The sequence below is a fragment of the Rhineura floridana genome, chromosome 1, assembly GCF_030035675.1.
Source record: "Rhineura floridana isolate rRhiFlo1 chromosome 1, rRhiFlo1.hap2, whole genome shotgun sequence".
Lineage (NCBI taxonomy): Eukaryota > Metazoa > Chordata > Lepidosauria > Squamata > Rhineuridae > Rhineura > Rhineura floridana.
Window position 1 is genome coordinate 174,603,196 of NC_084480.1, and position 16,424 is coordinate 174,619,619.

Sequence of the window (16,424 nt, forward strand, 5' to 3'; positions counted from 1 at the left end):
TTAGCAGTGGGACTGCAGAGTTGTTGCAGTGCTAGGGAGATGTGAGTGGCTCATTGTAGTGCCCATGTCCCCATAGAAATGCAGCCCCCCACCTCTCCTTATGCCTGTGAACTGGAGTGGTGAGAAACTCCTGTGTGTTAGAGGCAAGAAAGAGCTTTCTGTCCTGCCTCAGGTCAGATGTGCCACCATGGAAGAATGGTTTCCAGTTCTTTCTGCATGCACTGCCTGATCTTTGGCCTTGCTGCTGCAGACTGCGTGGAGACCCCCAGCTCCAACAACTTTTCCAGTCTGATGACGTGGATTCCCTCTTTGTCTGCTGGGACAGAGGCTGAATACAGCGTTTGCCAAACATGATATACGTTTCATTAAAATATGCAGGAATGCAAGCTCTAACCTCCTCTATGAAGCACATCTTGGCACTTTATTTCTTGGGCACTGAGTCAGGGTCATAAATACAAGGGGTAAAAAACCATTTGTCACCAGGCACAGCAATTCCCAATTGAATCAGCGCATAAAAAAGCCAAGAGGAGGTTATGATCAAAGCATGAAAGAGGGAGCACCAAGACCACAGCAAAAAATGGCAGGCAACAAGGGCCAGATTGGCACACAACAAGTATTGGAGGCAATAATGTAATGCCAGGACAATTCATGAGACACCATAGCACAGTGGAAAAGCATGTGCTTTCCATGCAAAAAACCCCCAGTTTCAATCCCTGGCATCTCCAGAAAGGCTCTTGGCTGAAGCCCCGGAAAGCCACTACTGGTGTACAGCATCCTTCACCAACCTGGTGCCCACCAAATATTTTGAACTACGACTCCCATCAGCCCCTGCCAGCAGTGCTGTGGCGGCTGGGCTTATGACAGCTGTAGTCCAAAACATGGAGGGCCCCAGGTTGGCAAAGGCTGCTGTAGATGCAACTGAGCTAGATGCGCCAATGGTCTGATTCAGGATAAGACAGCTTCCTATGACTGACAGAACTTCGAATAAAGTTGGGATACTAAGCTGTCCCCCACTTGTTCTTATGGATAAGTGTGGTTATTGTGGATATCCATCAGAAGAGAGAGAGTGTGTATGTGCAATCCCTAATAGTCATTTTGATAAATATGAAGGAACTTTGAGGGTTTCTTGTGATGGTTATGAATGGATCAGGAGGCTAGAGCACCTTCCCTGGGAGAAATGGCTAAAACAGGGGTCACCAGACCTTACGGGGCCTGCAAGCGCATTTGGAATTTTGAGAGATTGCTGTAGGCATCTCTAATTTGTTCCCCCCCCCCAACAGATAGAAAGAGAGAAAGCACACTCTGCTTTTCTGTGGGATTTGGGTAAAAGTCTGATTCAGTGGAATTAAAATGGATCCTCTTAAATTTGCATTATTTTACATGAGGTCCCAAAAAATCACCAGAATATTAAAGCTTACAGACTACACCCCACTTTAGGATGCACACCTTAACGTGGTGAGGGGGTTTGAGAGTGTTGAAGAAGCTGAGAGCAATGCCAGGAATCTAGACAAAGAGGCTAGACTCCCAGCAGGGTCACCCAAGGCGGAATGGTCAAAGCTGAGACACCAGACTAAGATGCATCCAAACTCAGAGGGAGGCAATGGTAAACCACCTCTGAATACCTCTTACCACAAAAACCCTATGAAGAGAGTATCCAAAATGCAACATGAGATAGTGCTGGAAGATGAGACCCCCAGGTCAGAAGGCACTCACTGAGCTACTGGGGAAGAACAAAGGACAAGTACGAGTAGCACTGTGACTAATGACACAGCTGGGTCAAAGCCTAAAGGAAGCCCAGATGCTGATGCGCACAGATGCGAAAGGAGAGTCCGGAGTTGTATGACGCACACAATAGGAACATGGAATGTGAGAAGCATGAACCAGGGAAAGTTAGAAATTGTCAAGCAAGAAATGGAATGTATCAACATTACAATACTTGGCGTGAGTGAATTAAAATGTACAGGAATGGGACATTGTCAATCAGACAACTACAAAATATTGTATGCAGGAAATGAGAAATTAAGAAGAAACGGGGTTGCTTTAATAGTGGGAAGTGATGTAGCAAAAGCAATTAGGAGCTACAATGCAAGGTCTGAGCAAGTGATAACAATGAGATTAAATGGGAACGTATTAACATAACCATTATCCAAGTCTATGCACCAATGGCAAATGCAGAAGCAGAGGAATTGGAGAGATTTTACGCAGAAGTACAGGAAGAAATTGATCACACACCAAAACAAGATGTGCTGATAATCATGGGGGACTGGAATGCAAAAGTAAGGAACAGAGAAGAACTAGGAATTGTGGGGAAATGGGGCTTAGGAGACAGAAATGAAGGAGGAGAAAGACTTATTGAATTCTGTGAAGCCAATAATTTGTTTCTTGCGAACACATTTTTTGAACAATCGAAAAGAAGACTGTACACGTGGATATCACCAAATGGTCAATATAGGAATCAAACTGATTATATAATTGGTAGCAGAAGATGGAGAAGTTCCATACTTTCTGCGAAAACAAGACCAGGAGCAGACTGCGGTACAGATCATGAACCGGTCGTATCGAAAATCAGAGTAAAGCTAGAGAAGACCAACAAAGCAATCATAATGCCAAAATACAATTTAAGTAACATCCCAGAAGAATATAAAGATCAAATAAGGAACAGATTTGAGGCTTTAAACTTAGTTGACAGAGAACCAGAAGAACTATGGAATGAAGTCAGAGACATGGTCAGGGAAGAATGCAAAAGACAATACCTCTAGTTAAAAAGAAAAACCTCAATGGATGACTGATGAAACTCTTAAAATGGTTAAAGACAGAAGGAAAGCAAAAGGAAGAGGAGATAGAAACATGGTCAGAACCCTAAATGCAACAATACAGCGACTAGCATGTAGGGGCAAAGAGAACTATTACAATAGTTATTGTACAGAAATAGGACAACAAAAAGGGACGAACAAAAGCCCTATTCCAAAAGATTAATGAAAGGGAAATTTAAACCAAGAGTAGGGATGATGAATAATCAACAGGGGAACACACTGACTGATTGAGATGAAATAAAAGGAAGATGGAAGCAATACACTGAAAAACTCTATAAAAGAGAAGCCAGGATGACAGATTCATTCATGGAGGAACCGTATGATGAAGAACCAGAAATTTTAGAATGTGAGGTGAAAGCTGCTCTTAAAATACTTGGAAGAAACAAATCACCAGGAACAGATGGCATACCAATAGAGTTGCTACAAGCTACTGAGACTGAATCTGTCCAAATTTTGACAATATGTCAAGGAATATGGAAAACTAAACAATGGCCCACAGACTAGAAGCAATCAATATATATCCCAATTCCAAAGAAAGGGGATCCCAGGTAATGCAGTAATTATCGAACTATTGCATTAATATCTCATGCAAGTAAAGTAATGCTCAAGGTTCTACAACAAAGGCTCTTACCATATATGGAGTGAGAAATGCCAGACGTCCAAGCTGGATTTAGAAAGGGAAGAGGCACCAGAGATTATATTGCAAACATTCGTTAGATAATGGAATGGATCAAGGAATTTCAGAAGAAAATCACCCTGTGCTTTATGATTACAGCAAAGCCTTTGACTGTGTAGATCATGAAAAACTATGGAATGTTTTAAAAGAAATGGGGCTACCACAACATCTGATTGTCCTGATGCACAGCCTATACTGTGGACAAGAGGCTACTGTAAAGACAGAATATGGAGAAACCGATTGGTTCCCCATCGGAAAGGGTGTGAGACTGGGGTGTATTTTATCACCTTATTTGTTTAATCTGTATGCAGAACATATCATACGAAAAGCGGGATTGGACCAAGATGAAGGAGGTGTGAAAATTGGAGGGAGAAATATCAATAATTTAAGATATGCAGATGATACCATACTACTCGCAGAAAGCAGTAATGATTTGAAATGAATGCTGATGAAAGTTAAAGAGGAAAGCACAAAAGCAGGACTACAGCTGAACGTCAAAAAGACTAAAGTAATGACAACAGAAGATTTATCTAACTTTAAAGGTGACAATGAGGACATTGAACTTGCCAAAAAAAATTAAATATAAATTCAAAATGTCAAAGTAGCTTCCCATGAAATCAGCTGTAGTTGAGCATTTCACCATAACTCAAGATGGAAAACATTTTGTGTGTCAGTGTATGACAAAGGACCCAGATGAAGACAAATGCTGTGATTCCAAGATCAGCACATATTCAGGCAGCGATAAAAATGCTCCTACGAGAGCTTCCAGTTTAAAAAGACATTTACAGCCCTTTCCAGGGCTGTGGAGTCGGAAGCAATTTAGGGTGGAGTCTGAGTCTGAGTTGGACAGTAGAAAAATAGAGGAGTCGGAGTCGAAGGCTTGGCATACCGACTCCACAGCCCTGCCCAGCACCAGCCGGTCCCACAGAAGCAGGGTGGGTCATGGCCTGGATGTTGTTCCCCATCCCACCGCCATAGTTGCAAATGGCAGCCGCAGCAGCAACCCCCTGCTTGGCGGCCACATAGATCTTCTCAGAGAAGGTGGATCTCACTTGTGCGTGAACATGTACATGTATATATGTGTCTTCTTTTTCTCAGTCTGGCACTCCATTCTTTTCTCTTACCACACCACACTTTCTCCCTGTTGCCTTCTCTCAGCTTCTCTAGTTTCCTTTCCCAAATCTCCCAGATTGCTTCCCTTTCCCACTCTGCTTTCTGTTCATTGCTCAGAGTCTTGAAAAGCACATATAGCTGAAAGAAGAACTGAGAAAGAGCATTGCTTTTCCCACTTCCTCTTTCAGCTCTATGCACTTGTCAAGGGGGAAAAGATAACCACCCTTGCCACCTTACACTGAAGGGGGCAGTGGGAGGGAGGGGACCAAGAGGCTTCGCAGGCACCAGACCTCATGGGCTCTATTGCATCCGCTGGCACCATGCTGGCAACCTCAGGGCTGTTTAGTTTAGTAAAAAGATGATGGGGGGCCATGATGGAAATATGTAATATCATGAATGATGTGGGAAAAGTGTTTTTCTCTCTCCCTTCCTCATAACACTAGAATTTGGGATCATCCACTAAAACAGATGGACAGCAGATTCAAAAAAGAACAAACAACTTCACACAATGCATAATTAATGTTTGAAATCTGCTGTGCTGCCACAAGGTGTGGTGACGGCTTTAAAAGGAGAGGAGACAAATTCATGGAAGCAGACCACCAATGGCTATAACCCACAATAGCTAAATGGAACGTCCAGCTTTAGAGGCCGTATGTCACTGAATACCAGTTACTAAGGAGAATATAGTTGGAGAGGATTGTGTTGCCTTAATGCAGAAGGCATCTTGCTGGTAAGAAAAAGCATGCTGGAGTGGAGGGACCTTCTGGCTGATCGAGCAGGGCTCTGTGCATGTTTTTAATTGTATGTAATGGAATCGCACCGTAGAGGAAAGATGGGAGTACACAGGCAATCACTTTTGCAGAGTGGGAGATACTACCATTATAGAAAAATAATGGGCAGGAGGATTTTCCTGCACTTCCCCACCAAGCCACAAACAATGTCCTGGGTAAGGGTTGCACATATGCATGTGCCTCTTGTTGCTGACAGAATATCCTTGACAACAGAAAGTAGCATGCAGATGCTAGCCCTGGACCTGTGGGGAATGGGAGGCTGCACTGTCTACGTTGGAAGTGAGCATAGCCAACAAAAGGAGAGCTGGGCAGGATTATTTGCCTGTTGGTTCCAGGCAAATGGATCCTTTTGACAGTGAAGTGACCTACCCTTTTTTGTTGCTGAAAGGATCGCAAGGACAGAGGTAACTGGACTAAGCTTATGCTTAGCTGCCTTTGCTGAAGATCTAAGGGAGGGGGCACTGGTCTTTGAGAACACACACTCTCTGGGCATAATTTTCTTTCCCTTCTTGCATGACCCAACCTTTCATAAATTGGATCCCAACTTATTCTAATGCCATGACTCCCTGTTCACTCTCTTGCTCTACTGGAAGACTTAAGGCAGGGAAGGGTGGATGGGTGACTTAGGTGGGCCATCTCTATTAGTAGCTGATTCTTTTATATGTTTATTCAAACCAAGGTAAGTCTTTTTCTTTTTAAAGCATGCACTAATGAGGTTTTGGGAAGTTGCCTGGATGGTGGGGATTTCACTTTTGTTTTCCTTCCAGAAAGGGAACAGCTGCAGTTCTAACTAAAGCAATACACTAGAAATAGGCAGGATTCTATCTGTAGCATAGGGACACCCATTATCAGCCCTTGGGTAATGTTAACGTATTCTGTGGTAAATGTTATAAAGCTGAAGAATGTTTCGCCCTTGGAACAAGACAACTTTGTTTTTTTTAAAGGAAGCAATGTTTTGTTTTGTTTTTAGCTTCCATATCAAAGGCTGTCAGCTGTGCCATGAGCCCCCCCCCCATTTTAAAAGTGCTGTTAATACTTGGGAGTGTTACAAGGAAAGCTCTCATATGTATTGTAGGAAGTGAGGTGAATGATTCATTTGTTGGCACATATTCCTTTGAGTCACTGTTGAATCAATAACTGCACAGCAATAGTGGGTGCTCTACAGCTGGGGGATCTATCTTCCAGATGCTATAAAGCCAAGATGCTAGCTGCTGCCTTTTCCACTATGTTTCAGATACTGGCTGGAAAAAGTCCAGCTGCGGAAGTCACATCAGCCTGCTAACACAGCCTATTTCTCAAACATCCTCCCTGGAGTAAATGCATGTTCAAGGAAGAGGGAGGGAGAGGGAGAGAGAGTACCAGTCCCACTCAACAGGCCCCAGCCTTGATTCTATTGGTCAGACACAATTCCTTTCTTACATTTCTACTGCATCTATGTCCAGGTTATAAGTCCATGTGTGTGTGTGTGTGTAAGAAACCCTCAAAAGTCTGACTCTGGCAAGTCTATGTTGTGAGGGAATTCCAAAATTGTGAATCCACCAATGAGAATGCAGCTCCATGTGCCTTTTCTAAGCTTATCTAGCATACAAAGGATAACTATAATTTTGAATCCCAGCCAGTCTTCAGAGCCCTATTGGCTGGCATGGGCTTTATAGGTCAAAACACTGTGCCTTCACTTGTGCCCTTTGTGAACTGGTTGCCACACATGGCATGTGTTAAGTATGCCAACTTAAAGTTGCTCTGGTTTTGTTCCTAATTTTCAACTATAATCTTCTTTGCGGCTGCAAGGAGAACATTAATCAGTTACTATTGCATGGTTAATGGCTTACTGTGAACAAGCAGATTGCTCCCACTTCATTCCTCCCTACTAGTGAGCAGGAGCAACAAATCGTGATCCTTCACTTAGTGTTATGTCTAAACCAGGAATTGTGGTTTCCTTGGACAATCTGAAGCAAAGGTTTGGTCTTGGCTTCCCAATCATGGTTTGTTGCTCTTGCTTATTAATGGGGAACAGCAAAGCAGGAATGGTCTGTGTGTTCATGGTAAGCCATTTACCAAGGCTACCACGATGTATGAACAGATAAAGTGCTATGCATCACAAAGTGTGGAAAATCAGTGGCAATTCTGTTTGTAGTTTTCTGCAGAACAACAACGTTAGGGTGGTGCTAGGAGCTTTCCATCTAGAAGCACCCTTACCGAGTTTAGCATTCTCTTTCAGTCCCAAGAGCAGGCTTTCTCTAGCTGTGTATGAACTTTTTGTGGGATAATATGGTGTCCCTGTAACTCTTTTGGTGCAGGATTTCTAGATCAGAGAGGGACAATAGGTCAGTGATTGATTAGGGTATATACTGGCATGTAGAAACTCCCACATCCAATCCCTGCCATCTCCAGTACAAGGATCTGATGCAGCGTGAGATCTTCAAGAGCTGTTGGTAGAATAGACAAATACTAGGCTAGAACGACTAGAGGTCTGACTCTGTATAAGACAGTTTCATATGTTCAAGATTAAAGTTTGCCAGAGCACAGCAAACCTAGTTGAGTCCACTCTGATCATGCATCCAACTGTCATTAGTGGAGTGATGATTCCTGGCAATTGTAATAGGGAACTATTTTCTCATCCTGAAACAGAAGTGACTTTGTTTTCCCTGGAGGTAAAATGGGGACTATCATCCACCTTTTCTCCCTGGATCAAGAATAGAAGCCCCCAATTGCAGCAGGATAATTTGTCAGATAATGTCCACTTATCATCCCCTATTTTAACCTGTTCCCCCCAAAGAATAGTTCTCTTCCCTGCCTCCAGCACAAGGAGGGAATTTTTTATTTCATCTAACCACTTCTCGTACTGTCACTATGGGGTCTGGCTTTGAACAGTAGAGGAGAGAGAGCGAGAGCGAGAGAGAGAGCGAGAGAGCGAGCGAGAAATTGCTCTCATTTTTTTTACATTGTTATTTGTACCCAACCTCTCAGTTTAGTATGTACCTGTGGTTTTCACTGTAATTAGCACAGCTTCCAAGGAGAAAATGTTGCAGGAACCACATAAGCTGATTCACTAGGAACATTCAGTTCCAGGATTTTGGGGGCCTGTAGGCCAAGTGTCCTCAGTAGGCCAAGTGTCCTCAGTAGGCCCTTAACCTAGAAGTGGCAGGTCATACAAGCTGAGAAATCTTACGCCAGTCTCTGATCTTTTTGGGCACTCTGTAAAGTGAAAATGGCAGTGCTGTTGAAGAGACAGGGTTGTACCAGTTCACTTTCTTTAAAGGTTGGCAATGAAAAGCTTAACAAATCACTGGATTAGCAACTTGTCTAGTTAAATATTTTCCCCAAGGGTTTCTTTCACACATCCACCATTATTAACCAAAAATAAATGTTGCTGTTTATGACATAGGGAAATTAAGCATTTGCTTCCACTTGGCATTATATACTATTGTCATTACATTTCTGTTTAACCCTTTGAACTGAAATCCAAAACCAGAGTGTTTCTCTGCACGTCTACGTTTATCAAAGTTTGGCTCTTTCATTTGGTACTGCAAGAGAGTGAATCTGTGGCACAGGTGACAAAATTAAGACATTGTGAGCAGAAAGCTTGCAGTCCTGCTTGCCTCTGAATTGCCCTGACTCCATAGTACAGTAAAGGGTAAACTAGAGGCAAAACAAATCCAAAACGACCATTCAAGAGTTGTGTTTACACTACAATTAATTTGGCAAATAAGACCACAAGCCAAAAATATTTACTAGCCCACCACCCCACACATTAATAATTTGTAACACATGAGAGAGGTTTCAACTATGTTTCAATTTATACAACTTGCCCACCTTGTCATCTGAAAGTTATTCTTACTTGACACAGGTTACCAGGTCTGCACTAGCAGGTTATCTTTCTAGTGCAATTTCAGTTAATTACTTTGAAACAGAGAAATTTGCCTCCTTGTCCAACCTGTGTACCCTGGTACGGTTTGCAATGTGCCAGTGCCACAAATACAGCAATTTTCGTATGTTGTTAGCATGACTTGTTTAACTTCAGACCAGCACTTTCTAACTAGGAACCATGACTGTGGACATAAGGCTCATGGTTGCATAGTAGGTCCTATAAAGATTAACAAACACAATAAAATCATTCTGATTGAATGTTGCCTCAGTTACTGAAGGTGTTCCTTTTTCCTGCCTCAGCTGTATAGGAAATTAACAGCAGAAAGAGAGGAAGAAACAGAGCCTTCAGCACAATAATCTAAATGCCTCCTGGCGTAGCTTTCAGTTTAGAGGGGTCAAACCATGAAGCCACGTTTATTTCCACAGGACAGAAATAGGTTGATTGTTTGCACCTCAGAGTGCGAGAAACTACCTCAACGGCAATGCATTATACATAGCTGTTACATTTATATTCCTAAATTAGCTCTACACCTCCTTTGAAGAGCACAGCTTCAGGCATAAGCACAGCCAAATCTTACACATCAGTACTCAGAAATGATGGGACTTTGAAGTAAAAATGCACTGAACTGCAGCCATACAATCCAATCCTAGGTTATGCAAAACTACCAAGTTTAATGAGACTACCTCCCAAGTAGCTGTACTATTTTAAGCGGCAATTTCCTGAGTCAAAGAATCCGGGCAATGCTACACCAGAAGGAAAGGCTCTCTTTTTAAAAACGAGAAACGGCTAACCTCACGAACATATTCAGGCAGTTTAAAGAAACTGTCTCTGAAACGCCAAATGTGTTTCCCTCAGCATAAGTATCAACAGCCATCTTGCACACGTGGATTAGAAAGGAAGATTTTCCTACCAGGGCTTCAAATGGGGCTTGACCTGAAAAGTAACCACAGGTGCTGCTATCTAGCTAGTAAAGCAATCACAAAAGGAACGCTCATAGGCTCCAGTCTATGCATGCTTACTCAGAAGCAAATCGTTTTCTGTTCAGTGGGGTTTACTCCCAAGTAAGCATGCATGCACGACAGCAGGCTTGGTAACGCACAGAAAGCAGGCATCGAGGATTGGATGCAAGATATCCACGCTACCCTAACAATACACGAGGCCGGCTTTTCTTTCCTTATCACGCATGCGCCCGCAAAGCCGAAAGAGCAGTAACGGCGAACTCCACAAACACCGTTGGTGAAAGCCGCTGCTCAGTACGCATGCGCAATCTTTCTGAAAGAAGGCAAAATGGCGGCGCCCGTGGATCTTGAGCTGAAAAAGGTACCGGCTGGGGTGGAGCAGAGCTGGTTGTAGGCGCTCTTAAGCAGGAAGGGCCAGGGCGACCTTTGCTGGTGGGCCCCACTTCTTGAGGTGGCCGGCGGGATGTTTTCCTAGAGCTGCTTTAACGCGCTTATCGGAATTTCTCCTAAATCTTGAATCCTTAGTGCTCATGTATTAAAAACAAAGTACCTTCCTTTGTTGCAACGTTTAGCACATCAGAATAACCCTGCTGGATGGATCTATCTAATCCAGGGCAATGCTTCCAAGTTTGGTGACTTAGATGCTTGTAGGGAGTTCAGAGGCAAGGCTTGAACCCCATCCCCCTAATAGCTGGTATCCCAGTCTGCATCTGTGTTGGAATTGCTTTTTCATAGGTTCTTAAAACTCTTTTTGAAAATGTTTTTGATCTTAGAAGATGTTTTGATAGCTTTTTCTAAGTAACTAAGTGTTATGATTATTATTGTCACTAAACTACCCATCTTTCTTAAAGAAAAATATTTTTGTTGTTCCAGGCCATATAAGGCTTATGCATGCCTAAAAGCCAGTTTCAAACTTCTTGTCCCATTCTTCATCAATCTCTAGTCTGAACTGAAAGTCATATCCTGAATGGTGCTATGCTGAAAGCAACAGACGTGCTTTTCAATAGTAGGATCATCAGGGATAGGGAGCAGGTTTAGCCCCATCCCAGTCTTGTCCTTATGTGTTACTTTCTCATACAAGCAAATGGCTGCTGCTTACTTCTATGGGGAAAAAGTAAAGCACTGCACTGGGACAATATTGTGGCAGAGAAAGAAACCTGGCAGCTGTGCACTTTTAAAAAGTAATTTGTTAAATGTGGTGTACAATGAAATAATTACTTATGTGAATTATTATACAATGGAGGATAAGGCTATAGATGGCTCCCAGCCATGATAGTTATGTGTTACCTGCAGTCTTGGAGCCAGTGAGCCTCGTTTCTGGGAATTGCATGTAGGAGAGAGCTGTTGCCCTCTTGCTCTGCTTGTGAGCTTTCCATAGGCATCTGGCTGGTCACTGTGAGAACAGAATACTGAAGTAGCTGGGCCTTTGGTTGATCCAGCAGGCCTCTTCTTATGTTATATTCTCTCTTGGCTGGTTTGCATGTAAGGTCAAATCATCATGTGCATAAGCCTCTGTGAGCCTCCCACCCACCTGTCAATCTCCTGACATCGTAGGTAATCCATTTTTTCTTTGTAGAGCAATGAAAAGTCTAGTCAGACAGGGGCTGAAGTTACCAATGATCAGCACTGACTTCAAACTCAACTTTCTGCAGGTGTCAGGATCCCAGTGGGCTTGAAGTCACTGTCTATCAGCTGATCTGCCTCCCCTGCCAATGAACAATCAAGAGTACAGTTTAAGACATCGGATTGTACACTCACAGCAGCGTCTCTTCCTGCCCCATATCTGATGTCACACTTGATGTCAGGTGTGGGGCAGCTAGCTGTAGTTTTGGAGAATTGGCCTCATGGGCCAAACTGGGACCCCAGGCCTAATTAGATCCAAAGGCTGGAGGTTCCCCGTGCCTGCTATACGCATACCTAGGAGGAAGTCTGTTGAACCCAGCGGGACTTACATCTGAGCAGACATGCATTAAAATGCACTGTAAATCTAATTCCAGATTTTATATAATATTCATTGATTTTATGTGAATAATTTTATTATTATTTATCATTATTTATTAGATTTATATCCCGCCCTTCCTCCCAGTAGGAGCCCAGGGTGGCAAACAAAAGCACTAAAAACACTCTAAATCATCATAAAAACAGATTTTAAAATATGACAACAAACCATCCTTAAAAAAATATTAAAACAAAACATCTTTAAAAACATCTTTTTTTAAAAAAAGTTTTAAAAACATCTTAAAAAGCAATTCCAACACAGATTCAGACTGGGATAAGGTCTCTATTTAAAAGGCTTGTTGAAAGAGGAAGGTCTTCAGTGGGCACTGAAAAGATAATAGAGATGGCGCCTGTCTGATATTTAAGGGGAGGAAATTCCAAAGGGTAGGTGCCACTACACTAAAGCTCCACTTCCTATGTTGTGCGGAATGGACCTCCTGATAAGATGGTATCTTCAGGAGGCCCTCACCTGCAGAGCATAGTGATTGACTGGGTATATAAGGGGTAAGACGGCCTTTCAGGTATCCTGGTCCCAAGCTGTATAGGGCTTTGTACACCAAAATCAGCACCTTGAACTTGGCCCGGTAGCTAATAGGTGGCCAGTGCAATTCATTCAGCAGCAAGGTGACATGTTGGCGATACCCTGCCCCAGTGACCAGTCTCGCCACCACATTTTGCACCAGCTTCAGCCTCTGGACCAACCTCAACGGCAGTCCCACACAGAGCGCATTACAATAATCCAGCCTGGAGGTTATCAGTGCATGGACAACAGTGGTCCATAAAATGGAGAATAAAGCTATAGATGGCTACTAGAACTAAATGCTTGGATAGTTGAAATAGACAGTTGAGGTTTCTGAGATTTTCTCCCACTACGAAATACCTTTGTTTGGGTACAGTGCAGTAAGGTCATCACAATCTGACAACATTGATTTTCCCAGCCAAATAATACATTTCTGAAAAGGATACATGTGAGTAACAATCCCTCCTTTTCTTTTATACTAACCCCAAATATTCAGGAGGGGATAAAGCTGCACTTTTGAGAGCACCCTGCTCATTGAACTATTGCTGCCGTGCTATCTTTTACTATTACTGTTGATATACTAAACATATATAATGGTGTGTCTTTTAAGTGCTCAGTTACCTGTGAACTTGCATTGTTAGCAAGTTAAGAATCAGCACCTCAGTAGTAGCTAAGCTCAGAGGGCCAATCACAGAGTACACCAGGCAACCCTCCACAGCAATCAGTGGTGTTAAGCCTCCTCCCTACCTACTGTTGCTGTGTAGGGCAAACTTTCTCTGCTTGTTAAATGAAGGGAGGTGGCCTGGAGAATGCTTGGCTAGTTGAGCAAATATCAGTGAATGAGTCAATCCAGCTGTTTTACTGCAGAGGAACAGAAGATCTACAGAGGGATTATAGCAGATGTCTTATATCTTAGCTGCTTAAAAAGTTCTTGGGGAATTATTTCTACTTTCAGTGTAATCATTTTACTGCTTATTAATTTGATACTGTTGCTTAATACATTTTTGATTAATTATTGTTGACTCATAGGCTGCAAGTGTCTGCAAGTCATGGGTGGGCAACCTTTTTGAAGTTGGCCACATTCCCTCAAAGGAAAGTGGTTTGGAGCTGAACACCTGAGGTGGGAAGAGCTGGACCTGACAGTGGGCAGGGCCAAAGCCAAAGGGGGGTGCCTGTTCTCCCCACCCCCACAATTAATCAATCATCCATCCTCTCTTTCTCAGATACACAAGCATGTACTTCATTCATCCATCATCCATACATTTATTTTATCTCACTGTGCTGTCACCCATCTTTATACAGGCTTGGCTTTTAAAACTTCACTGTGTTCCCTTGTTTGCTCATGCTGTCACTGATTCTTTTCACAACTCCATCTGCACTTTTCAAGACCTTTCCTCTGTGGACTCAACAGCGTGTTGGATGTATTCTCTTTGTCACTGACTTTGGGCTGCAGTACCAGACCACAGAGCTGTGGGGAACCTTTGGCCTTCTAGGTGTTGCTGAACCATAACTCCCGTAACTCTGGCCATTGGGCGTGCTTGCTGGGGCCGATGGGAGTTGTAGTTCAGCAACACTGGAGGGCCAAGGTTCCCCACTCCTGCCTCAGAGTATGCCAGGTGGACAGCCAAGTGAACACTCTTCCTCATGCACTTTGTAGTTGTCCCTCTGAGCATAGCTGCCAGAGCAGCTACTTAGAAGCAGTTCTGGTATCTACTGTTAGAAGGCTACCTATAGAACATACCAGGTCAGGCATCACAGCCCAGAGTCGATGGTGAATGGAATAGATCCAACTTGCTGTGAAGCTACAGAGGGAGGTGTGGAAAGAAGTGTGCTGAATACAGCATTGATTGTTGGCAGTAGGGGGAATTGGGAGGCCTGCAGGATGGGGAGCCCCTTTCTGTTGAGTACTGCATTCGGGGGGGGGATCTGTAGGAGACTGCATGCTGGCAGTGGAAGGGATCGGAGCACTCACACACGCTCCCTCTCCTGATCCCCTGTTCCTCTTCCAGAGATGGGAATAAGCCTGTGGTTGTTTATGGTTCTTCTCTTCCCCAACAGAAGCTTCAGCTTCCTTCTCTTGGCAATTCTTGTGGCCTGGAATACATGCTCCATCCATTCCATAGTTGGCTGAGGCCAGTCATGAGATGTAAGAGGTGGGCTGGGAAGATAATAGACACACCTGCTTGATAAAAGAGGATTAAAACAGGTATACTACAAATGAACTGAAACTCTGTATGTGAAGTCAGTCACTGATAATCTTACTAACTGTAGCTGCATATGTGCTGTTGATTTCCGTACTAGGCGTTTACTGAACTTCAAGCCAAGGTCATTGATACCCAGCAAAAGGTGAAACTGGCTGATCTGCAAGTAGATCAGCTGAACAGGACGAAAAAGCATGCACATCTTACTGATACAGAGATTATGACTTTGGCTGATGAAACACGAATGTACGAAGGTGTAGGAAGAATGTAAGTAAATATGCCTGTTTATCTTATCTTATCCAGTGTTGTAATTGGCTCATAAAATCGGAAGAGGGTTATATCCAATGTTAGTCTTACTCATAGTAGCCCCATTGAAATTAATGGACATAACTGGCATAGATTTGTTAATTTTAATGGATCTACTCCGAGTTGAACTTAGTTGGCTTTAACTTAGAGTTAATACGTGAGTGTTATGCCTCACTGTTTCTCATTCAGAGGGACTTTGCTACTAATCACTCAGGGAAAGGTTTTTGTGTACTCTGTTCCAGCCTTTTCTGAAAATCAGTTTTGTCATATTTTTACAGCTGAATCAGTTTGGGGAATACCGCTGTTTATCTAATACTGATTGGACTAAATTAGAACTGAATGAAAACAATTTTAGTCACAGCTGAACTTGAGCCAGAACTGATTGGAAACATTTACTGGTGTGATTCTCTAGCTATACTTGCCAAAGCTACACTCCAGGCTGACCATGCTCAGGTTTCAGCCATAGCCGCCTTGTCTTTCTCCCCCATGGCTTATATCCCTTTGTGGATGGGATTTTGTAAAACCTTGATTCCACAACTTTACAACCAGATCCTGCCGAGTAATTTCCATTGTATTGTTATATGCATTCTTTTTAGATTAGTATCACATTCTTTCATTTTTTTTCCTGAGATAGGTGCTATTCTAGCTATAATTCAGTGCCTTGACATAAAAGATTTCTCAGACTGTTGTTTGTTTAAAATAATTCTATTAATATCCTGTGATAGTAGCGTTTTGGTGTTTCTCAAGTATTGCATGTTATACCATTAATCAAATGCAACTTAGTGAAAACTTATACTAAAACTGCCCAACAATTTATGGCTAGCTTCCTCTGGAAAATTCATCTATGTATGCTATATGTATATATTGACTTATTTAATAGATTTTGTCCATGTAATGACAACAGAAGATTTATGTAACTTTAAAGTTGACAACGAGGACACTGAACTTGCTAAGGACTATCCTTAGACTACCCAGATAATTTGAACAACTACAGACCGGTGGCGAATGTCCCCTTTTTGGGCAAGGTTTTGGAGCGGGTGGTTGCTAACCAGCTCCAGGTGCTCTTGGATGAAACCGATTATCTGGATCAGTTTCAATCCGGTTTTAGGCCCGGTTTCAGCACTGAAACAGTCTTGGTCGCCCTGTATGATGACCTTTGTCGGGAGAGGGACAGGGGGA

The 16,424-nt window shown here is 42.9% G+C and overlaps 1 protein-coding gene and 2 long non-coding RNA genes across 4 annotated transcripts in view; 1 reads left to right on the plus strand and 2 right to left on the minus strand.

Moving 5' to 3' along the window:
- Window positions 1-10,365, minus strand: part of LOC133365323 (uncharacterized) — a 31,357-nt gene extending 20,992 nt beyond the window's left edge. The window contains exon 1 of the long non-coding RNA XR_009758172.1: window positions 10,172-10,365. This is a non-coding gene — a long non-coding RNA (uncharacterized LOC133365323). The remainder of the gene's footprint in view (window positions 1-10,171) is intronic.
- On the minus strand, window positions 6,689-10,137 carry LOC133365317 (uncharacterized). The gene is made up of 3 exons (XR_009758170.1): window positions 10,053-10,137; window positions 8,373-8,588; window positions 6,689-7,819 (listed from the first exon to the last, which is right to left on the minus strand). It is a non-coding gene; the product is annotated as an uncharacterized LOC133365317 (long non-coding RNA).
- A 45-nt stretch (window positions 10,366-10,410) lies between the features above and the next one.
- The window catches only part of PFDN1 (prefoldin subunit 1), a 55,248-nt gene continuing 49,234 nt past the window's right edge, over window positions 10,411-16,424 (plus strand). Inside the window, exons 1-2 of one of the 2 annotated variants that reach the window (XM_061586984.1) lie at window positions 10,411-10,581; window positions 15,040-15,206. In XM_061586984.1, coding sequence (XP_061442968.1) covers window positions 10,549-10,581; window positions 15,040-15,206 — 200 coding nt within the window. In that variant the 5' untranslated portion in view covers window positions 10,411-10,548. The remainder of the gene's footprint in view (window positions 10,582-15,039; window positions 15,207-16,424) is intronic. The other variant, XM_061586976.1, reaches the window with a different exon arrangement.